The 25,160-nt window shown below is 30.6% G+C and overlaps 2 protein-coding genes across 3 annotated transcripts; one reads left to right on the top strand and one right to left on the bottom strand.

Annotated features, from left to right (window-relative positions):
* The first annotated feature begins 854 nt into the window (after positions 1-854).
* Positions 855-7,271, top strand: LOC135954625 (uncharacterized). Its single transcript, XM_065504819.1, has 4 exons — positions 855-984; positions 2,800-4,157; positions 5,900-6,078; positions 6,190-7,271. Coding segments are annotated over exons 1-4 (2,097 nt in total). The 5' UTR covers positions 855-982; the 3' UTR covers positions 6,748-7,271.
* Positions 7,272-14,297: 7,026 nt separating this feature from the next.
* Positions 14,298-24,972, bottom strand: tow (target of wingless). 2 transcript variants are annotated; one of them, XM_065503816.1, is made up of 5 exons: positions 24,805-24,972; positions 18,685-18,859; positions 18,564-18,606; positions 17,517-18,494; positions 14,298-14,694 (listed from the first exon to the last, which is right to left on the bottom strand). In XM_065503816.1, exons 1-5 carry the CDS (start codon positions 24,881-24,883, stop codon positions 14,452-14,454), a joined length of 1,518 nt encoding a protein of 505 aa, XP_065359888.1. In that variant the 5' UTR covers positions 24,884-24,972; the 3' UTR covers positions 14,298-14,451. The 2 variants fall into 2 exon arrangements, with proteins under 2 accessions (XP_065359888.1, XP_065359887.1); XM_065503815.1 differs by having other exon boundaries at positions 14,299-14,694; positions 18,564-18,621.
* Positions 24,973-25,160: the final 188 nt, after the last annotated feature.

Consider the following 25,160-nt stretch of genomic DNA (forward strand, 5'->3'; position numbering starts at 1 on the left):
AACTGAATACATTTATACGTTTGCACTAACACAAGCACTATGCATGTGTAAATTTGCACAATATATTAGCGGTATTCACTGTTAACTGCGAATGGTCTAGCATCATTGCAAATGCAAAATTTTACCGTAATCCAATAACAAAATACACACAAAAACATTTACAATGATGCAATACCATTCGCACTTAATACTGAACTCCGCTATTGTATAGTGTTAGTGCAAAAGTATGAATGTGTAGAGTTTTTGCAACTGTTACTTGCATGTGTAAACGCAAGGTAAAGAAATTGTTGATATCAATAATACTTGGTTTCTCCCGAATGGGAACAATTTTAGGTATTTTCCAAACATTTAACAATTATTAGTAGATATTTTATAGAATATATAATATCTGAATTTTCGGTATTTGCGATTATATCGGTAACGGAATTTTAGCGTTAACGGTAGTTGAGCGAGTGCGTATGTTAGAGGTTTTCCTGTGCATTTTTCTCTAAAAAAAAAGAGAAATCGTTTTATCTCCTCCTGTTGTTTCAAATTATATGTTTCTGCTCAAAATGGTTTATTTTTAAACAAGTTTTATGGCGGCATCTGACTTATTACAACAGATACAATTTAGCTCTGAGTCAACTATAAAAATATGAGCATAGCAATTTGAATGAAGAAAAAAAAACAGAATACATCTATAATGTACATACAATTAAAAAAAATTTTGAAAATGTCATGCTTTGTAAACACATGAAATAAATACAAGCAAAACACAGCAACTAAAAGTAACCAAATCTGTTTACAATCTGTAAATTCGCTTTACTAATATGGTAACACTGGCCGAAAGTCTCATCACTGATGCAGACTTTCGTATTTTCTCTCATTCTTAAAAAGTATTTTTCCGTAGTAGGTGAATTATTTGTGCTCAAGATAAGAAATTAAAAAAAACTATTAAAATTAAATTATTACATTTATTATAATTCACAAAAATACAATAAAAATGTAAGTAAATAATTTTATTGCAAAAGATATGCATAAAATACAATTTAAACTCAAGTAAAACACATTTTCACTTCGTGCCTGATGGAGATAAAAAAAAGAAATATTGTATAAAGAAAACAAAATGGCCGACCTGAAAAAATCAATACCTCTTGCATAAAAATTGTTAGCAAATGCATCATCACTTTCAATTTACAAATTTATAAAGAATATATGATACACAATCCAATTAGGTGCAAAGGTCATTAATTTGTAAAAATAAATTGTTAAAATTTATTTAGGGACTTGTGTGTTTTAGTATAATATATTTTTACATAGTATACATTTTTTTCCCTTGATAAAATTCAATTACGTTTCTTTTTTATGTATTCAGCGAAAAAAAACCGAAAACTATTATACATACTGACAATTCAACGTAGTGTAGTTATAAAAAAATACAAATTTGGACACAAATTGTCTACAATATACTTATATTTTCACACATATATGTATAAATATTAATAAGCGTAGTCTACAGTATTTTTAGAGGGGGTTTTTATTTCAATTTAAACAAAAAATTTGCTTTATTTTAGTTACTTACAACTAAATACAAACTTTCACACAAATGGTCTACAATTTATTTTGCATATGAATTTACATGTAAGTATTTACAGTATTCAATGATTTGATACATTGAACCAGTGATAGGTATTGATTTTTCAAATAGGTAGCATTAAAAATGTCATCCAAAATAATGTATTGATTTCTTTACGCTTTTTTAAATTATGTAGTTATTATTTTGTAAGATAAGGAAAATGCATTCTATCTTAAGAAAAATTCTAGCAAAACTAGTAAAAAAGCATAATTTTACTAAAAAAAAAAATACAATTTCTAAAAATACAGTTTTATCCTATAAAATTATTTAAAAAATTTTAAATCTTGTTAAAATTATCCGGCAAACGAACAAATTGTGTGTACAGTATTGTTCGAAACCTAATGAATTTTTTCTGGGAACATATCATATTCGTCTTATAGGTATATTTTTAAATCGTTTTATTAGATATGAAACATTTATTTTTTATTAGATTCTATTGAATTGACCATTTCAATCTCCAGAATAGAATCACATAGTGAACCTTTTCTGTATTCTGAAGCGCAGGGTCGGAACTCACCATTTTAGTAATAAGCTTCAACGCTTCAATTCTAACAAATCGTATAGAATCTATGCCAATATGATATTCAACAGATATCATACTATGTATGTCATAAGTACTGAAAGTTTCTAAGGATTTGAACAGTAATATATAGAGATTTAGTTTTGTGTTTGTGGTTTTGCTACTTGTCAGGAAATGGAATTAAAGTTTTGTTATTATTAGAATCTACTCAATAATCACAAAATTTAAATACAAATGTTTATCAACATTTAAATACAAATGTTTTAAATTATATTTAAGTTATATATGGCTAAATATTCACCATTATTCTATTAGTCGCTGTCGACACAAAGTCACGTTGACAGCAAACAAATTTTATATGTTTCGTTTTTAGCTGTCGACGTGTCTTTGTGTCGACAACGACTTGCAGAATAGGGATGATTTGTTGTATTTTTTGTAAAATGAAGAGAAATACACAGAGCGGAAAGTAGAAAAAATTCAAATAAAAACTTACTCAAAATAATCACACATACACAAGTGTTGTTTTTGTTTTCATATAGCTTTTTTACTATGTAATAGAATCTCACCACTTTGTAGATTTTTGACAACTGAGTTAGGTCTTCGACATGAGATTTCTGTATATGTATTTAGTACGTTATAACATAAATTTCTTTTTTTCTTTCAGGTTTGAAAATAATCAATCCAATATGCAAATGAGCCGTCATGCTGGTGGACCACCTGGAGGTGGTTTCCGCGATCAGCAGCAACATCGTGGCGGACCTATGCGTCATGGCCCTGGTGGTGGTGGTGGTGGTATGCAACATAAACGGCCAACACCATACGGTCGTCCACAAAATCCTCAACAACGTAATAACGGCCCCAAAGATATGCGTCCATTCGAAGGTGGCAACTCAAATTCAAACAATACATTCGCAGCAGGTGATCGTTTGCCAAACATCATCTGGTCGGAGATAACTCTCACTCCGTTCAAGAAGAACTTCTATAAGCCGTGCGACTCGGTGGTGGCGCGCACCCAGACAGAAGTTGATGGTTTCTTGTCGACAAATGAAATCACTTTGAAGGGTGTAAGCATTCCAACGCCAAGTATTGATTTCGATGAAGGTGGTTTTCCCGAATACGTTATGAGTGGCATAAAGAAAATGGGTTTTGCTAAACCAACAGCCATTCAAGCCCAGGGTTGGCCAATCGCACTTAGTGGGAGAGACATGGTGGGTGTGGCTCAAACCGGTTCGGGTAAGACGTTAGCATATGTATTGCCAGCCGTGGTTCATATTAACAATCAACCACGTTTGGAGCATGGCGACGGCCCAATTGCTTTGATTCTGGCACCCACTCGTGAACTAGCTCAGCAAATCCAGCAAGTGGCAAACGAATTCGGCTCCCAGACGCATGTACGCAATACGTGTATATTTGGCGGCGCTCCAAAACACTATCAATCTCGAGATTTGGAGCGGGGAGTCGAAATCGTTATTGCGACTCCTGGTAGATTGATTGATTTTCTTGAACGTGGTGTTACCAATCTGAAACGTTGCACCTACTTGGTGTTGGACGAGGCCGATCGAATGTTGGACATGGGCTTCGAACCCCAGATCCGTAAAATCATTAAGCAAATTCGCCCCGACCGTCAAGTATTGATGTGGTCCGCCACCTGGCCTAAAGAAGTGCGCAACTTGGCCGAAGAGTTCTTAGACAACTACATCCAAATCAATATTGGCTCGTTGACCTTGTCGGCCAATCACAATATTTTACAAATTGTCGATGTGTGCGATGAAAATGAAAAAGATTTCAAATTGATTAAACTCTTGGGGGAGATTTCCTCCGAGAAGGACACCAAAACCATCATATTCGTAGAGACGAAAAAGAGAGTCGATGAAATAACTCGCACAATTTCGCGTCAAGGCTGGCGAGCATGTGCCATTCATGGTGACAAGTCACAACAGGAACGTGACTATGTTTTGGCTTCATTCCGCAATGGACGCAATGCCATTCTAGTGGCTACTGATGTAGCTGCTCGTGGCTTAGGTAAGCGTTATGTATATGATTTGCACATTGCACAATCAGTGTTCTTATGATTTGTTTATAATGGCAAAGCGAGTGATGCTGTGGATGAAAATTTTTATTAATGAATTCTTTCATTATTTGACTTTGGTTCCTCTGTGATTCCTGTCATTGCTGAAGAGATGTTCTCAGTGTGAATTGCAGTATGAATCGAAACTAAAACCCAACACCGTTTATCTTTTTCTTTATAAATTCTCTTCTTGTTTCAATTTCAATTTGAAAGACAACGATAGTAAGAATTAATTGTAAATCGCGTTTACTTTTTAAAAAAAAAAATTAACAATCGAGTAAAACAAATTTATTTGAAAAATGGAAAAACTCTCAAATTTGGAGAATTTTCTGTTGAAAAAGACAAAAAATCATAAAAATTATGGTTAGGTGTATAGTTTTTTTTTGATTGTTTATTTATTTGTTTTTATTTGTTACGTTTGTTTCGTTGCTGGTGTGGGGTAAATAATGAGGAGAATTTTTTTTTCCATACATTGCTGGTTAATACATTGTAACACACATATTTATATTCTGTATATGGGTCAGTCAAGGACAAAAAATGAAGTCGTTTAAAAAATTTAAAAGGAATTCAATTTAAGAAAAATAACTTAAACAATAAGATCAGTTGTAATTATAAAAATTTGGAATAACAACTCGAAAGCTGATGGACCAACAAAAAATGGGCTTAAAAACTGTTAACAACTGTTATACCTACTGTTCATGAATCCAATGGTTTTCGAGATGATGATGGGAACGATTTTTATTGAAACTTTTTTATGGTACTAATTTCAATTGTCTCCTTGATTTGATTGTATTTTAAATTTATTTATTCCAACATTACGGCTATCAAATATATTTTTGACTGACTTTAAGAAAACTATTATCCTAGGTATATTTCCTAATTATATATCAAATAATTGGGAAGAACTTTATACAATGATTACATGTGAACAAAAATAATAACATCAGTTTCTCAAAAATTTATTTTTTAAAAAAATGGACTTCGATTTTTATATACTTTTTAATATATACTTGAATATTTTTTTTGTTATTGTTATCGTTACGCTTAAGCTAGTCATAATTAAACCTTGCTTTAGTACGAAATGAAATTCCCATAAAAAATACATAATTTCAAGAAAGCTAAATTCAATTATCCTTTGGTTTCCGAAAAAAAAAACCTCTGGCAGCTGTTTTATGTCACTGCTGCATTTTATAAATTCTTTCTCATTCACAGTTCTAATAGGTTGACCCTTTCCCTCCATTTCCGGACATTGAGGTAAGTGCACACTGGATATATTCTACTAGATATTTTTCACTTTTCTTAGTTTAATAAATGAATTAAGCTTTAAATTTTATGTTATTTTTTCTTAATTTTTTTAAAAAAAAAAAAAAAATACAATAAAAACGAAACCATTATTTCTGTACGGATGTCTGAGACATTTGTAGTTTTATATAAAAATTGTATGTGAAAAAGGTCGAGGTCCACTATTATGAAAAAAAGTACATAGAAAACTGAAAAGAAGATTGTCATATAAAAAAAGAAAAATTCAAAACTAATTACAACTTTGTGTATATTGATGGATGAATTTTTGTTCCAATTAAGTATAAAAGTTTTTTATATCTGTTTTTTTTTTATCTATATATTGCAAAAATGCAATGTTTGTTTGCCTTGGGTTAACATAAAAATTGAATTTCTTTCCACCACATGCGACAAATAGATGTCGATGATGTTAAATTTGTCATCAATTATGATTACCCATCAAATTCGGAGGATTATGTACATCGCATTGGACGCACTGGACGTTCGAATAATACGGGAACGGCATACACTCTCTTTACAAATTCAAATGCTAACAAGGCCAATGATTTGATACAGGTCTTGAAGGAAGCAAATCAGGTGAGTTTCGTTTTTAATCCAAACATCACTTTACTTCACTTCACATCACATCATTTCATTCTTTATTGTATCATCATCTAAACTTGTTCCTTTTTCTCTATATTCTCTAAGGTCATAAACCCCCGTCTAGCGGATATGGCATCGTCACAGTCCAGACGAGGTGGTCGCAATAACTCGCAAGGCTATAAGAAAATGTCAGGTCAACAATCGTATGGTGGCAATAACAACTATCAGCAGCGTTTCAATAATCGACCCAACAACAACTACGGTCGTCCCGATCAACAACAACAACATCAGGCACCTCAACACCAAAGACCGGCATATCCACAATATCCTCCCCATCACCAGCAACCACAAGGCAGTGGTGGCTATCCCCCAAGATCTCAAAATCCCAACAATACACAAATGACACGCTCAAATGGTCATCAGTCGCGATTCTCATCCGCTCCCCAGTACGATAATGGTGAAGAGAAAAAGTCACGTTTTGGCCAAGCACCTCCTTCAGGCGCTCACCATCATCAGGGTGGCGGCTATGAAAATTATTTACCTAAAAATTTGGCTGCTGGCGGCTATGTACAACAACCTCCTCTACCAACAGCTGCGTATGCCGTTCCCACATCCTCGGATATGTATGCATATCCTCCACCCCCCTTACCGGTTCCAAACTAAATAGGAAACCGTCTGTTGCAAGAGGCTATAAAGAAAACTACACATATAAACTAAACACATATTCATTATGTTTTTTATACATATATAAATTAATTAATTAATTAATTATAACTTTAGACTATTATTAATAGTAGTATTATTCTAACACTTGTATGGATTTCTTAATATTTTATTTCTTTCATTTTTATCTCGTTTCCTTTTTCCTTTAAATGTGTTTATTTTTCTTTACAACCTTCTCTATATCTACATATATATTTTTGCCTTTATATACCATTTAAGATTTTACTAAATATAATATAATACAATATGTATGTATGTATTTTTAACGTTTGGATTAAATAAAACGTTTTAATAATTTATCTCTGCAGTGACTCGTAACCACTTGATGTTGCAAAACAAACTGAAGCATCAAAATAAAATACCAACTAGAATAAAAAAAGAAATAAAAAATATAAAAAAAAACTAAATATTTTAACAGCTTTTGGTGAAATAAATATTTAACATATTCCATTGAATCCCAACAAGGAGTGGTGTTTTTTTTATTATTGAAATGTCTATATTTTAAGGTTTGTTTTTAAATGAAAATTGAGGCTTAACTCATTGGCGATTAAAATAATCATATATTCGGACAAGCAGAGTATATGGAAGAAGCGTTGTTCTTAGTTTATGATGCCATCCATAATCGACACGATAGGTTTTTTGTGTCTCTGTAAGGTTTTTTAACAGCGTTTCACATCTCATTTGGTTTTAAATATCCAAAATGGTTGGAAAATCGATTGATAATTTTCGTAGTCGAAGACGTTGTGGTAGACTTTTTCATTTAGTATTCGACAAGACGATACAGTTACACGTAACAATTCTACAACAAATATAACTTTACAAAAAACAACATCAAAAGTTATTTTTGGGAATACAACATTTAGTTTAAATTTATTGATAAATTCACAGAAATTTATTGTTGGGAGATAGCTACTTCCTATGCGCATGTTTTTGTAAAAAGATTTCCTAGCTGTCCAGCAGCTAGAAAACAGCTGATTGAAAAAATCAAAAACGGGTGAAAATAAATAATTGCGAATATGTATGATTTCATGAACTACAGGAACGCATTTTATTTACATATATTTTTTCTTATATGTATGCCAATCATGAAATCCATCAGACATCACAAACAAATTGAACTTGACAAATCTTCTGTGGGGTTACTCGAAATTACGAACATTTCCGTTTTCGGATTGAGTTACGCGGTAACCCCCCTGATTTTTACATTAATCACAATCTGTGATATCTTAAATCGTTAATAACTTTGTAAATACAGCGATTTAAGCCAAATTAAGCTCAATTTGTGATCACTCATTTTTCATACTGGAAATCGATTTTTAGTACAAAAAACTCAGATATGTTAAATCGGTAATAACTTTGTAAATAATCGTTAATAACTTTGTAAATACAGTGATTTTAGCCAAATTAAGCTCAATCTGTGATCACTCATTTGTCATACCAAATACTGATTTTTAGTATAAAAAACTCAGATATCTTAAATTGTTAATAACTTTGTAAATATAGCGATTTAAGCCAAATTAAGCTCAATCTGTGATCACTCATTTTTCATACCAAAAACTGATTTTTAGCATAAAAAACTCAGATATCTTAAATCGTTAATATCTTTGTAAATATAGCGATTTAAGCCAAATTAAGCTCCATCTGTGATCACTCATTTTTCATACCAAAAATCGATTTTGCATATAAAAAACTCAGATATCTTGAATCGTTAATAACTTTGTAAATATAGCGATTTAAGCCAAATTAAGCTCAATTTGTGATCACTAATTTTTCCTACTAGAAATCGATTTTTAGCATAAAAAACTGAAATATCTTAAATTGTTAATAACTTTGTAAATACGGCGATTTAAGCCCAATAAGCTCAATCTGTGATCACTCATTTTTCATACTGGAAATCAATTTTTAGTATAAAAAACTCAGATATCTTAAATCGTTAATAACTTTGTAAATACGGCGATTTAAGACAAATTAAGCTTAATCTGTGATCACTCATTTTTCATACCAAAAATCGAGTTTGCATATAAAAAACTGAATTATCTAAAATCGTTAATAACTTTGTAAATATAGCTCCATCTGTGATCACTCATTTTTCATACTGGAAATCGATTTTTAGTATAAAAAACTCAGATATCTTAAATCGTTAATAACTTTGTAAATACAGTGATTTAAGCCAAATTAAGCTCCATCTGTGATCACTCATTTTTCATACCAAAAATCGATTTTGCATATAAAAAACTGAAATATCTTAAATTGTTAATAACTTTGTAAATATAGCGATTTAAGCCAAATTAAGCTCCATATGTGATCACTCTTTTTTCATACTAAAAATCGATTTTGCATATAAAAAACTGAAATATCTTAAATCGTTAATAACTTTGTAAATACGGCGATTTAAGACAAATTAAGCTTAATCTGTGATCACTCATTTTTCATACAAAAAACTGATTTTTAGTATAAAAAACTCAGATATCTTAAATCGTTAATATCTTTCTTTGTAAATATAGCGATTTAAGCCAAATTAAACTCAATCTGTGATCACTCATTTTTCATACTAGAAATCGATTTTTAGTATAAAAAACTTAGATATGTTAAATCGGTAATAACTATGTAAATACGGCGATTTAAGACAAATTAAGCTTAATCTGTGATCACTCATTTTTCATACCAAAAATCGATTTTTCATATAAAAAATTGAAATATCTTAAATCGTTAATAACTTTGTAAATACAGTGATTTTAGCCAAATTAAGCTCAATCTGTGATCACTCATTTTTCATACTGGAAATCGATTTTTAGTATAAAAAACTCAGATATCTTAAATCGTTAATAACTTTGTAAATACAGTGATTTAAGCCAAATTAAGCTCCATCTGTGATCACTCATTTTTCATACCAAAAATCGATTTTGCATATAAAAAACTGAAATATCTTAAATCGTTAATAACTTTGTAAATACGGCGATTTAAGACAAATTAAGCTTAATCTGTGATCACTCCTTTTTCATACCAAAAATCGATTTTTAGCATAAAAAACTCAGATATCTTAAATCGTTAATATCTTTGTAAATATAGCGATTTAAGCCAAATTAAGCTCAATCTGTGATCACTCATTTTTCATACCAAAAACTGATTTTTAGTATAAAAAACTGAGATATGTTAAATCGGTAATAACTTTGTAAATACAGAGATTTAAGCTAAATTAAGCTTAATCTGTGATCACTAATTTTTCATACCAAAAACTGATTTTTAGTATAAAAAACTCAGATATCTTAAATCGTTAATAACTTTGTAAATACATCGATTTAAGCCAAATTAAGCTCCATCTGTGATCACTCATTTTTCATACCAAAAATCGATTTTGCATATAAAAATCTCAGATATCTTGAATCGTTAATAACTTTGTAAATACGGCGATTTAAGACAAATTAAGCTCAATCTGTGATCACTAATTTTTCATACCAAAAATCGATTTTGCATATAAAAAACTGAAATATCCTAAATTGTTAATAACTTTGTAAATACGGCGATTTAAGACAAATTAAGCTTAATCTGTGATCACTCATTTTTCATACCAAAAATCGATTTTGCATATAAAAAACTGAAATATCTTAAATTGTTAATAACTTTGTAAATATAGCGATTTAAGCCAAATTAAGCTCCATCTGTGATCACTATTTTTTCATACCAAAAATCGATTTTGCATATAAAAAACTGAAATATCCTAAATCGTTAATAACTTTGTAAATACGGCGATTTAAGACAAATTAAGCTCCATCTGTGATCACTCATTTTTCATACAAAAAACTGATTTTTAGTATAAAAAACTCAGATATTTTAAATCGTTAATATCTTTGTAAATATAGCGATTTAAGCCAAATTAAACTCAATCTGTGATCACTCATTTTTCATACTAGAAACCGATTTTTAGTATAAAAAACTCAGATATTTTAAATCGTTAATATCTTTGTAAATACATCGATTTAAGCCAAATTAAGCTCCATCTGTGATCACTCATTTTTCATACCAAAAACTGATTTCTAGCATAAAAAATCGATTTTTCATATAAAAAACTCAGATATCTTAAATCGGTAATAACTTTGTAAATACAACGATTTAAGCCAAATTAAACTCAATCTGTGATCACTCATTTTTCATACCAAAAATCGATTTTTCATATAAAAAACTCAGATATCTTAAATCGTTAATATCTTTGTAAATACAGAGATTTAAGCCAAATTAAGCTCAATTTGTGATCACTCATTTTTCATACCAAAAATCGATTTTTCATATAAAAAACTCAGATATTTTAAATCGTTAATAACTTTGTAAATACGGCGATTTAAGACAAATTAAGCTCAATCTGTACTCATTTTTCATACCAAAAATCGTATAAAAAGTGAGATATCTTAAATCGTTAATATCTTTGTAAATACAGCGATTTGAGCCAAATTAAGCTCAATCTGTGATCACTCATTTTTCATACTGGAAATCGATTTTTAGTATAAAAAACTCAGATATCTTAAATCGTTAATATCTTTGTAAATACAGTGATTTTAGCCAAATTAAGCTCCATCTGTGATCACTCATTTTTCATACCAAAAATCGATTTTGCATATAAAAATCTCAGATATCTTGAATCGTTAATAACTTTGTAAATACGGCATTTAAGACAAATTAAGCTCAATCTGTGATCACTCAATTTTCATACCAAAAATCGATTTTGCATTTAAAAATCTCAGATATCTTAAATTGTTAATAACTTTGTAAATATAGCGATTTAAGCCAAATAAAGCTCAATCTGTGATCACTAATTTTTCATACTGGAAATCGATTTTGCATATAAAAAACTCAGATATCTTAAATCGTTAATAACTTTGTAAATACAATGATTTAAGCCAAATTAAGCTCAATCTGTGATCACTCATTTTTCATACTGGAAATCGATTTTTAGTATAAAAAACTGAAATATCTTAAATTGTTAATAACTTTGTAAATATAGCGATTTAAGCCAAATTAAGCTCCATCTGTGATCACTAATTTTTCATACCAAAAATCGATTTTGCATATAAAAAACTCAGATATCTTGAATCGTTAATAACTTTTTAAATATAGCGATTTAAGCCAAATTAAGCTCAATTTGTGATCACTAATTTTTCATACTGGAAATCGATTTTGCATATAAAAAACTCAGATATGTTAAATCGGTAATAACTTTGTAAATACATCGATTTAAGACAAATTAAGCTTAATCTGTGATCACTCATTTTTCATACCAAAAATCGATTTTTAGCATAAAAAACTCAGATATCTTAAATCGTTAATATCTTTGTAAATATAGCGATTTAAGCCAAATTAAGCTCAATCTGTGATCACTCATTTTTCATACCAAAAACTGATTTTTAGTATAAAAAACTGAGATATGTTAAATCGGTAATAACTTTGTAAATACAGAGATTTAAGCTAAATTAAGCTCAATCTGTGATCACTAATTTTTCATACCAAAAATTGATTTTTCATATAAAAAACTGAAATATCTAAAATCGGTAGTAACTTTGTAAATACAGCGATTTAAGCCAAATTAAGCTTAATCTGTGATCACTAATTTTTCGTACCAAAAATCGTATAAAAAGTGAGATATCTTAAATCGTTAATAAATTTGTAAAAACAGCGATTTAAGCAAAGTTAAGCTAAATCTGTGATCACTCATTTTTCATACTAGAAATCGATTTTTAGTATAGGTAATAACTTTGTAAATACTGCGATTTAAGCAAATTAAGCTAAATCCGAGATCATTCATATTTCATACCAAAAGTAAATACAATTTATGTTTGGTATTTTTTGATAGTATGTTCGAATTTTAAAAAAAGTACCAAATACCTGTCTGCTCATTTTTGAGTTGGATCAAGATGAAGATTTTAATTATATGTGGCTTTATTAGTTTTGAATTTATCCGATTTTACCTCCTAAACACACGAATTTCAAAAAATCGCTTCATACGAATGTCTGGGCTGGGCGATGTTGAATCAGTGAGTCAGTCAGTCCCTCAGTAACGTTACACTTTTATTCATTTATGTATGTATTCATTAAAGATGAATTTAAAAATTAAAAATTTTATTTTTAATTTATTATTTTTATGTAATAAGAAAAATTCCACCCTAAAATCATCATCGTCTTTTATTTATTATATTGTTTTTGTTTATTTTTTCTTTTGGCTTCATTATTATTAATTTCATTTTTTGTTTGTTTTGTTTTATAAGAAAAAACTATTTTACATCAAATTAGAGTATATAGAACTAATAATGATCATAATAATTATAATAATTAAATTAATTATAAATACAATATTTGTTTTATTAATAATAATATATAATAATAATCATAATAATAATAATAATTAATAATAATATGCTACACATTATCATAATTATTTTCCTTTTGTTGTTTTAATTTCTTCAATATTTTGTTTTCTTTTTTTAATTATTTTTTTAAATTACTTAAAATACAATACAAGTACGATTATAAAGTTGTTCTCTTTTTGTTTTTGTTTTTTTTTGTTGTTTTGTTGTTTATGTTGCAGTACAGTACATCAAACGCACAAAAGTAAAACAGTTATAATTCTCATTGGGTTTATTTATTATTTGGTACATTTTGTTTTGTCATTAATTAATTAATTAATATTTATTTATATTTTTATATTTAATTTATTAATTTCCTTTCGTATTTGTTTTTATTTGTATGTACGAGTATGCATGGATTTGTTTTTTGGAACGATTCAAATACGAGTGAGTGTTTTTTTATGTAGTTTTTATTAGTATTTTTAATAAACTTTTGTTTTTATTTCCGGTTTTTTGTTGTTGTTTTTTGTTTGTATACGTAGTAATTCCTATTTGGTGCATCAGGATTTCAAAAATAATAATTATGAATGTGTTTGTGTGTGTGTGTATGGATGTGTTTTATTTATAACAGTATGAGTATGAGCATGAGTAGGTAGGCATGGTTGTGTTGGGAAATAAAAGAGAGTCTTTTTCTTTTGAATTGAATTAAATGATGTGTAAATATGAGAGAGTACATTTTATAAAGAGGGGAGGGAGCGATAAATCCGAAATATTTTGTAAATTTATTAAATAAATATGTAAAAAATAAAAACGGAGTCCTTTTGTTTTGTTATTAAGTAATTTATGTGTGAATTTTCTTAATATTTTTTCTCGTTTTTAGTTATTTGGCTTAATTTTTTCTCTTAATTTTATTTAATTATTCTGAATCAGTATTTTAACGAAACTTTTTTATTTTGTATTTATTTGTTTTTCATTTAATTTTATTTCTTTTTTTTTTTTGTTTTGTAATAGTAAGAATGTATGTATGCAATTTGACTCCTTGTGAACTCATTCATGTATTTGTTCTTTTATGCTTAAATTGTCTACAATAAATTATATCCACCACCTTGGTGGAGCCTACTTATTCAACTCAGCCACTCTGTGATTCTATTATGCATTTTACGTTAAATTTACTTGTTATTTAATTTTTTTTGTCCTTTCGCTTATTAATGGTTGTTTGTAACTTAATTTGTTAACGTGCTAAATTTTGTCTTAATTAGCTTTAGTTTACTATGGGTTTGTTTTTTTACTGTTTGTGTTAATTATGTAGATATCACGAGAGTTCCTGGGAGAATTGTGTCTCCAGGGTAGGTCTTCTGTTGGTTGGATGATTACGCGCTGTGACAGCCGCTTGATTGCGTAGCGGCGGTGGCCCAGGACTGCCGTAACCAGCAGCATATAGTTGGGGACATGAGTCTTTAATAAGTTCTTGAGTTTCGCGCAGCTGTCGCTGCACTTGGGGTGCCAAACGTTGCACACTTATTGTTGGTGGGAACCGGTATTCAGTATTAGGCGCCTAAAATGAAACATTTGTTTATAAATTTACATTAATTTAAGTACATACTTCACTTAAATGACAAAATCATAAATATTCGAACAAAATCAGATCAATTCGTAATCTCTGTAAAAGAAAACTCGAAATTTCCTCTAATTGTTTTAAGGTATTTTTTCTCTATTATTTTATTCATAAAATCGTATATCTTGCTATTACATTTGGAAACCAATTTAAGATTTATTAACCCTACACCATCACAGCGGGGAGGGTATATTGGGTTAGTGCTGATGTTTGTAACTACTCAGGATCACTTTCTGAGTCGATTAAACGATGACCGAGCGTCCGTCTTGTAATCAAACTACAGATCGCAATTTCAAAGATAATTCAGCAAAAACTGTTCTATTACACCAAGGAAAAAGCCTATTGAATTTGGTTAGAATCAGTCCATTATTTCTCCTAGCCCCATACAACTGTCCTATCTGAAAATAGTTAAGCTCTCACAAATATCTTAATAATATAGATATCCAATCTAAGGTGCCTATTATGAACTAAATTCGATTTTCGATTGTAGTCGAAATATCTGATCGAACGAATTGTCATTTGGTATTATGGCGCACATTCGTTGCTTACAACCTTAGACCTGCATAAAATTAACGAAAATATTTCAGTTAGTGGTATTTGGTCCACCAAAAACAAATAAAATTACAGATATTTTTATTTTCAACAATATTTTTAATTTTATTTGCAGTGTCGAAAGCAAAATTGTGTTCGTTGAAAAATTCGATGCACAACGAAATTTTCGGCAGCGATGCCAACTTATAATACGAATTTTACATTCGATAGTCGATATTCGATAGCCAACGAATATCGTTTGTCGAATGCAACTCATAATAGCGGCCTAAGTAAATTCAACACAAATAAGTTTTATATAAGCTGAACTCGCACTACAAAATTTAGCACCATTATTAGGAGCATTCTCGAAACTTTCATTAATGAGCATAAATATCTGATATACATACATATTGTTACGTAATTGTACTTGAATTCAAATATAACGATTTTTACGGCTGATTTAAAAGTAGCCTAATGCTTTCAAATAACAGTGCTGTAATAGCAAACTGTAACATAACTGTGGGCATTATTAAATAAAAGTTTTCAGTTGACCATTGATCGTATGTTGGCAACGCTGCGACCGTATATTCGAACTCGAATATTCAGTTAAAGAACATTGTAGAAATATAGCTTTCTAGATGGTTATGCAGTGTTATAAATAGTGGCAGAGGTTGCAATCGTGAGTGAGTTTATCAGAGACGCTATTTGAATAAACATCAACTGAGTTCCTTAAAGTGTGCTGTATATTTCAAGTGAAATCGTATACATTATAAAGTGTCTGTATTTCTGAGAATTTATAAACGTGTATAAAAAAACATTTAGTGACTATTTAATTCTGTTGTTGTACATTTTACATTTGTTACAATTTTCAAACTACTAAACGGCTTTTATTTGCAATCAAAAGTATCCGGTTTATTTAAAGGAAATAAACCAAACGTTTTGAAAAGGTTAAAACGTAACAATATGTTAGTATCCAAATAAAATTCAACACAAATAAGTTTCGTATATATGCAAATAATGTCATTAAATTTTGTGACGATCAGTCCACAATTAGTGATAACTCACATATAAGAGACACTTCAGAAAATTACTTTATCGAGCATAAATCTCTTAAAAATGTTGGAATTCATGATGTAATCGGTGTAGGGTATCATATGGTCGGGCATGACCGACTATACTTTCTTACTTGTTTTATTTGATAATGTTTGATTTTACAAAACACTTGTAATAGTAAACAACGTCAAACAAATTTGTGCTATAAAATTGATTACGCGTACTTGATAATTTGTAATAATTTGTACAACTTATCACTGGAAGTTAGGGATCCGTTCGTTTACTTTTAAAAACATGTAACGAGAGAGCAAGAGTGTGTTAAAAGTGACAGTTCGTAGATAGAGAACATGATATTTTTTACTGGACATTTTTTGTCTAGTAAAAAATATCAACATAAAATATAGGTTTAAAACATATTGTTGCAAATGTAAACATAACAAAAAAGTTGAAAATTAACACAATTTACAAGTCTTGCAAAGAAAATAAGTAAAATAACACAAAACAAACGTTTTAAATTGATTTATAATAAAATACAACTCATTGTTACAAATTGTTGTTCGCGTACTTTTTTTTTTTGTAATTTATCAGATTGACCCCCATTTTCTCAATATCTGGTTATCGTTTTTCGTAACGATAAACCTCCAGTTAACATTTTTTTGTATGAGTACTGTCAGTTTATCGTCACGATAAAAAATAACCAGAGATTGAGAAAATGGGGGTGAGAGTAATTTATTTTTACTCTCTAAAATAAAGTTACTGGATATTTTTTACTGGAAAGTACGCGAACACACCTAATGTATGTATGACCTTAGTGGGGCAGAATCAACATTTTTTGTATGTATATAAATCTGAAATTTCAAAACGGCTGGTCCGATCGGGATAAAATTTGAGGTGGGCGTAGCTAAGGAGTATTAGAGTTTAAGTTATTAAAATGGGCCCTAGAAATACTCCAGGGCACAAATTAGGGTACCTTCGACATGTAAAATATTTAAACACATGCAATTTTTTTGTTTCCCTTTCGATTTCACAGATTTTTATATTTTCGGAAAGCGCTCGGCTAGGTCTTGCAAAAGTGTCATATTTTTGAATCTAATTGAGATATTGAAACGGATTTTAGATGCCCTGGAAATGAACACCCAATGCTGTTGTTTGATAACAACTGGTATTACCATACTTGCCTGAGCGTTATGCATGACATCACCATAATAGGGGCCTGGTCCTACCGATGTTGATGACGAGGGTGTTTGACTTTGGCTATGTGGAGTTTGTTCATATTGTTGCTGTTGTTGTTGTTGTTGCTGCTGTTGTTGTTGCAACTGTTGCTGTGTTATTGTTTCATTATACTGTTGCATAGTCTGTTGCATTGTGGCAGCTTGTCCGTAGTACGCCAATTGCATGCCTACCGCCGATTGGTTGGGTGGCGGCGCACGTCCACCATTGACATAATTTAATGGTGCTGTTTGTTGCTGTTGCTGTTGTTGTTGTAAATTTGGCGGGGTAGCGGTAATATACTGCTGTTGTATAGGATTGGTCGGCGGGGGTGGTTGCATTTGTTGTGTGCTACACAATGGACTCGTCGTATTGATTATTAAACGTCCATCCGCCAAACGCTTAGGACTAACCTGGCCAGTTTTGCCTAAGAGCGGCGAGGACCCTGTCGGTATGGCCAGCATATATTGTGGCGTATTTTGTGCATTGGGCGCCTGCATAATTGCCAGGGCATTGGACGTATTAGCGGTGACGGTGGCCATGTTGGGCGACGATGTCTCGGTGTTTATACTTAATGGTATTTGTGGCATAACCGATATTTGATGCAACATGCCAGAATTCATTTGAGGAATGGTTATTTGTTTACTAGGCGTTAGTTTGAGTGTACCACTAGACGTCAGTTGGCTGCTTGTGGGTGGTGTACCAGAATGAGGTAGAAACTCTGAGTTTAGGACTTGTGGTGGTAAACCGGTTGGCAGCATAGCTCGCGTGGCCGTGGTCATTTGTTTGGCTGGTGTCTGCCTAACCGGTGTCGTTTGTAGTGAACGGCTGGCCGAGGAACACATTGAAGCCGTCAAACTGGCCGATTCCCAATGTTGCACCAACGCATTTAAACGAGCTTCTTCCAAAGCAATTTCCGTCTCACTGTTGGAATCGTAGTCCGGACCCTAATAATAATTAAACAAATTGTTTTAGCTGTTTGAAAGCATTTAAGTATTACAAGCATACAAATTTACCTCTTCAATTTTTTTGTCTAGCATTCGGAAGAAGTTTTGCTGACTACTGGAAATTTCCCTAAAACAGGGCAATTATTAGAGTATTTAAGTATGCAATGTTTTACATTTCGAATATACTCACTGGCTTTGCAGTAACGAGAGATTTCTCGCTCTCAGTAAGGACACCGATACATCCTCATCCGATTCCCCCGCTTCTTTATTGCTATTCTCTTCAGACTCCTCAGTTCTATCACGTTCTCGATTTTCAGCATCTTCGATATGGCCTTCCTCCTCGTCTGTTTCGGCTTCTGAATCGCCTAAAAAAATAAATTCATACTAATGACATTCATCTACAATACTTCGTTGTTTTTAAAGTTAAAGTTAAAAAATAAAATTAAAATAATTCGTTGATATAAAGTTAATGATGTGTAAATTTTGCTCAGTACATCGTAGGCATGTTAAAAGAGTTGCCTAATGCGAAAGTTTTCAATATGATTTAAATAATTAAACCATAAGTTTTTGATATTTTTAAGCACACAATTTAGGTCAACTCTGGGAAGAGTGTGTATTAAAAAGTTTGGAAATTTGTTGTCATGGTTTTATAATAAAATTAGATAAAATCTGAAAGCTTGCAAAATCATTTTGGTAGTTGAGGCTACAAATATACAACCGGCAGTTTTTGTAAGTATCTTTCTACAATTAAATTATATAATTCCAATTGTTAACTTGAGTTGTATATAAGAATGTAAGTAATCGTTTCGATTAATTATTCGCTATTTAAAGTATGTTTTCGTATTAATCGAATTAATCGATATAAACACTTAACTGTTTTGATTTTATAATATGTTATCAAATACAGTAGTACATAGTAGTGATATTTTTGTTATTGTATTCGTTGTTTTACATCTTTTTAAGTACAATAATACCTTAACAAATAGAAATATTTTTGCATGACCTGAATCCTTTGTTTTCGTTTATTACTTTTTTATTTTTTACACTTGATGACAATTCATGTGTATCTTTTGCAATTTATTGTTGTCGTTACTTCTACTTCCATACTGCTGCCGCTATTACAACAATATATGTATTACGAGAACAAAATACCAGGAGAACAATGTTGTTGCAGTGTCTGTACTGTATTCCTCTTCCTTTCAATCAAGTAACAAATTAGTAAAAATCAATCAGTCATTGCAAAGTGTTTTCTCTCATTTTTTTCTATTCTGTTCTATTCAAGCGTTTTAATGTCCTTCGAGTTTGCGAAAACAATCAAACAGGAAAGAAAACAAAAACGGGAACGTAAATGGGAAATAGGAAAAAACTATTTAATGAACCAACAACTGCAACGTTGGACTGCATCAAAATATTTGTGAGCGTATTGTAGTTAAAGGATATTAGGTAAAAGGAGTGAAAGTGGTGAGGAGAAGAGAGAAATCTGTGATTATCAGTGATGCAAGAGACATTTTATCTATATTTCAATGATCTATAGAATTAATTATATTTTCCCACATAAATACTCATAACTCTCTTATAAATACCTTTATTATGCATTAACCTACATAAATATCTAAAAAAAACTGTATATCAAATCATAATTTTGCACAGATCAGTAATTTAAATCCCAAAATCATACCACTGGATTTTATGAATATCGGTCCATAATTGATTATTGCTTCCACTTCCGAGAATCATTATAATAGCCGTTAAACTCTGGAAAATTTCAGCCAGCTAGCTTTTTTCGTTTTGGGCCCCATCGTGTTTTCAATAGAGAGACAGATGGACGGACGTAGCTAGATCGTATACAATCTTATGAGGACCCAGAATATACAGTAGAAGACAAAACTGTTCACGAGTTCTTGACATTTTAGTTTACACATTATTTCTTGCACATAACAACTGGTCTGATAACATTTTACTTTTGTTAATTGTTAAACATTCTATTTACTATTATCTGCTAACTCACTCTGAAACTATCGGAACTTTTATTAGTCAAAGACATCGTAAGGCTCGTTTAAATTTCGCTAAATCGTACGAAAACTTCACCATTGGCGATTGGAAACAAATTACTTGGTCTGATGATACTAAGATTAATCGGGTGGTATCAGATGGACACACATGGACATGGTTTGATAAACGCTTTGTAGTACAAGATCGGAACACATGTCAAACTATGAAATTTGGTTGTGGGTCACTTAAGGTGTGGTTATGTTTTCTTGGCAATGAGCTTATTTTACTTAGGCGTATCAATGGTATTATCCGTGCCACAGACTATATTACCATATTGGAGGCGTCTTAACTCCCGAGTCTGGCTATATTCGGTGTTGAACGTGGTCAACAAGAAATATTTATGCAGGACAATGATCCAAAGAACACCGCGAAAATGACAAAAAAATGGTTTGTTGATAACGAAATCAAACTGCTCGAATAGCCTGCCCCAGTCCCCAGATTTTAACTCTATCGAGAACCTTTTAACAATTTTGAAATGGAAAATTTTTGCTGAAAACACTTTCCAACACCCGTAGTTGAATTGTAGGAGTGAGCCCTTCTAGCATGGCAAAATATTAGCCCAAACAATTCGGAAAATCTTGTAAATAGTATGCCAGAAAGAATCAAAAAAATATAATTTTAAAATTACTCAATTTTTGAAACAAGGGACAAAACTGTTCACACCGACTTTTGCTTTAAAAGTAGTATGTATGTATATTGTATTAAATAATTTTTTAAATTTAGTTTTTGTGTATTGTTTAAGTTAGTAAATTGATACCCTTTTAAAATTGTTCATATACATATTTAATAATAATAATAAAATCCATGTTTAATACAAAAATTTCGGGACTTTTTGTGAACGGTTTTGTCTTCTACTGTACATGGACATGGACACACATACAAATGTGGGTTTGCGACAAATAATTTAATGTGTTATAAACAAAGATCGAAAATAACTCGTCCATATACCAAAAAACCCAAATTGTAATTTATATTTTTGTGATAAAAATAAATCACTGAAAATAAGAGTTATTAAATGATTTCCATTTAAATGGTTTGGTATGAACTTTATTCGTTTTTGTTGTTTTTTAATGGTTTGGTGTGAGATAAACAATTCATTTGTTCTGGCAATTCATTTGTTATATATTTAAGCGTTGATTTGCATCAAATGCATTTTTGCGATTTATTTTTCATGTTCGCAAATAAAATTAACAAGCTGACCTTTACGAAAAAAATAAATTATAAATCACTCATCCAGATTATTTGTGTTTGTTTCTTTTCTGTTTCTCTCAACCCCAAACCTAAAATGTTCTCGAATAAATCACTCTCTCAGTCATATATCACAACAAATTATTTTTAAATGGCTGCGAATGAGAATTTACCATTGAAATGAAAGTGAACCCGTTATTTTCGGTATCTGGTTATAAACGATAGTGATGGTAGGTATAAAAGTATAAATGACTTTGTAATTTTTTTTGGATTTTGATCTATAATTGAATATTTCAAATGCATTTATTCTTCCGGGAGGGGAATATATTTATTTCTTATGGTCATGCAAATATCACTAATTAATCAAGATCTTTAATTCCATTATAAATAACAAAAATTTCAGTTTATTGGAAAATAATTATAGTAAATTCATCTATCTATATGTTGCACTAAAAATATTGACGTAAGGGAATAGAAGATAAACATTAAAATTCTTACTTTATGCAAAGGAATTTCCAAATCCCTTTATATTATATGAGTGTTAGTTAGTTCAACGTAAAATAGTAGATTTGTTAAATAGAGTAAATATGATTTTCAAAAAGTTAAAAACGAAATTCTCATAAAATTTACTAAAGTTTGTTCTGTCAATTAAATAATTCTATATTTTTAGAAAATAGTCCATAGGTCTCATAATCGGTTATATTGTAGAAAAAACAAAGACTACCGATTAAAAATTGTTATAAGGTAACAGTTAAAATCGTATCGGTCAGTTTGTGAGATATTACCAAAAACTGTAATTAAGAGCTTATCTTCCATAGATTTTAAATCCATAAATAGTTTTTTTAAAACATTCAGTTGAATTCTTCGTTCTTGAGTTAAAACTGCTTGAGAAATCTTAAAGTGAAAAGTTTAAAAATGATCGTACGATTTTTAAATTTTGTACAGATTTGTGTTCAGCGTGCGAAATACCTTTTCAAACATTTTATATTGCAAAAAAAAAAAAATATATGCTATGAAAATGCCAAATATGGATATGGATTTCGAGCCCAAATGAATTACTCATATTTTGAGGTCAAGATCGAATCAATCCAATATCGGATACTCTGTTTCAAAGTGAAGCGTATCTCGGAGAGGTCGGTCTGCATCGATCGAAACAAATAGTAGTCGGGAAAATTTCCCAAACACTTCATTCTAAATACATTTTAACAGGTATTGCAACATGTAGCCGAGCGTTGTCTTGATGTAATATATATTACGGTTTTATGTAATATTATGGTATTATTGGATGAATCCTGCTACTCGCAAACATGTTTAAATTACTGATTGAGTAGCTCCCAATAATTTAGCAAGCTCTTGTTGAGTTTTACAACAATCTTCATGGAGTAAAGCCTCCAATTCTTGGTCTTCAAAATTTTTTGGGCTAGTTTGAGCGATCTTTGTCTTCCGTGTCAAAATCACCACTTCTCTCGCACGTTGAAACCGATGAAACATATTCACCATAAACTACGGTGAGCAATCGGTGTTCTTCAGCGGCAGTTTTTTTTTCAAATTAAAAAAGTAAAGCAAAACTTCCCGCCTAAGACGATTCGTTGGTACAAAATTCGACATTTTCGAAGCAAAAAAAAATTTGTTGTTTACACTACAATATTCAGTAACTAATTGAGAATAAAAGGCAGATATGTACCCTTCAAAATGACATACAACTTATTAAAAACAAAAACTGCGTTCAAAAGATATGCCATCTATTTTAAATCCCGCATTTTTAAGTCATACATCCAATATGTTTTACCATTCAAACAATAGAGTCTTTTTGAAAATCGGTTGGAAAATCTATGTACCTCGTTTATGTTTCTTCATGCTCATGTTTTAGTGAAAAAGCAGCTTTCCAAAATCAATTCAAAAATAATGGATTTGTATTTGAGTCTCTTTATTGACTTTTTGAAGTCGTAACTCTAAGGGCACTGCTACACGTTCAATATACATATGTATGTATATTGACCGCGTGTAGCATGCAGTATTGATGGATCGCGATCCAAATCGCAGAATAACCTTATGTTGCGTGATCCATTACAATGGATCGCGATCCAAATATCACAATATATGTATATTGAACGTGTAGTAGTAGCCCTAATATTCTGAAATCCATATCGCGATCCAAATATCACAATATACTATATTGCCCTAGAAATATCGTTATTTCATTAAAACGAAGTGATCGAGAAACGCTATAAGTATTTCAGTACTCTATGGACTCCAACAAAATGGAATTGCTATATGAAAACCCCAGCATATTTTTCGTTCACTTTTGTATCACTGTGTTATCATGAATTGAAAACCGTTTAAAGATTTTAAAGTAATTATTGGCCTGCTCTCGTAAAGTTACGATGAAGGGTCGTTTTATTGAGAGTAGTGTAATGATCTCAACAGTAAGACAAGTGTTGTCGACGTGTCTTAACACAATTGAAAATCCATAGATGCCACAGGCTTAAAAACGTTTCCTTTCTGAATTTGTATGTATAAGAAATGTTCAAGTGAAATGGCAGCTTTGAATAATTGATTTCTTTGGCTCTTGTGAATGAATAGATTAAAATAGACAAAGGCTATGAAACAACATTCGTTGCATTTAGTTTATAGTGTTAAACTTAAATAAGTGATTAATTAATACATGTTACTTACTCCTCATTTAGACTTGCAACATGAAAACTGTCTAACATTGTACATTGTCTATATGCAATGAGGATTTAAGACCCCAATTTAAATAATTTGTTCTGCACACATACAAGTTTTAATAGCTGAACTGAACTAAACTACAGTAATATGAAATAGTATTGGGATAACCGAACAGGTGGTGGTAGTATCCTTCGAATGAAGAAATTGTATAAATGAATGAATATTCATAATACACACATACAAATCCACATGTGTGACTGTGTATGTGTGTGTGTGTGTCTGTTGGGGGAGGGGTGTTGGGCACTTCTAATAAGGGTGGGGAGTTTTAAAATAAAAATGTGTGATTATAACTTTTTTTTTCTTGTTTCTTTATAACATTATTTCACTTTTCAGTACTTACCATGCCCTCCTTTCTTGCCATTCGCTTTACTTTTCGATTTTCTAGGATAAAGATGAATTTTACTTTGTCCACAGCCCATAATATTTTATTTGATTTGTAATAATAATTGATGATATTAAAATCACTTATCGTTTGTTAAATTTTTTGTATGTATTTTAGAATTTTGAAACTGGGGCCGCAAAAACTAAAATTAAATACATATTTAGATGCAATTATATAAAGAGAAATATTTATTTATTTATTTATACAAGTAAGTAAGTAAGTATTAACTGATTTTTAAGGCCTTTAAGTTTAGTTTAAAATTTCGTTTCTTTTTTCATTTATTTTATTTTTTTTGTATATGAATGTATTAGCAA

The sequence above is a fragment of the Calliphora vicina genome, chromosome 3 (genome assembly GCF_958450345.1).
Source record: "Calliphora vicina chromosome 3, idCalVici1.1, whole genome shotgun sequence".
Taxonomy (NCBI): domain Eukaryota; kingdom Metazoa; phylum Arthropoda; class Insecta; order Diptera; family Calliphoridae; genus Calliphora; species Calliphora vicina.

Bases quoted from the DNA above. Each gene is read 5' to 3' on its own strand.
- tow (XM_065503815.1), bottom strand. From the start codon at position 24,883: ATGGGCTGTGGACAAAGTAAAATTCATCTTTATCCTAGAAAATCGAAA. The intron at 18,860-24,804 runs GTAAGTACTGAA...TTATTTTTTTAG, and splicing joins TGGCAAGAAAGGAGGGCATG to GCGATTCAGAAGCCGAAACA. The intron at 18,622-18,684 runs GTGAGTATATTC...GCCCTGTTTTAG, and splicing joins CTCTCGTTACTGCAAAGCCA to GGAAATTTCCAGTAGTCAGC.
- LOC135954625 (XM_065504819.1), top strand. The intron at 4,158-5,899 runs GTAAGCGTTATG...TGCGACAAATAG, and splicing joins TGTAGCTGCTCGTGGCTTAG to ATGTCGATGATGTTAAATTT. The intron at 6,079-6,189 runs GTGAGTTTCGTT...ATATTCTCTAAG, and splicing joins TCTTGAAGGAAGCAAATCAG to GTCATAAACCCCCGTCTAGC.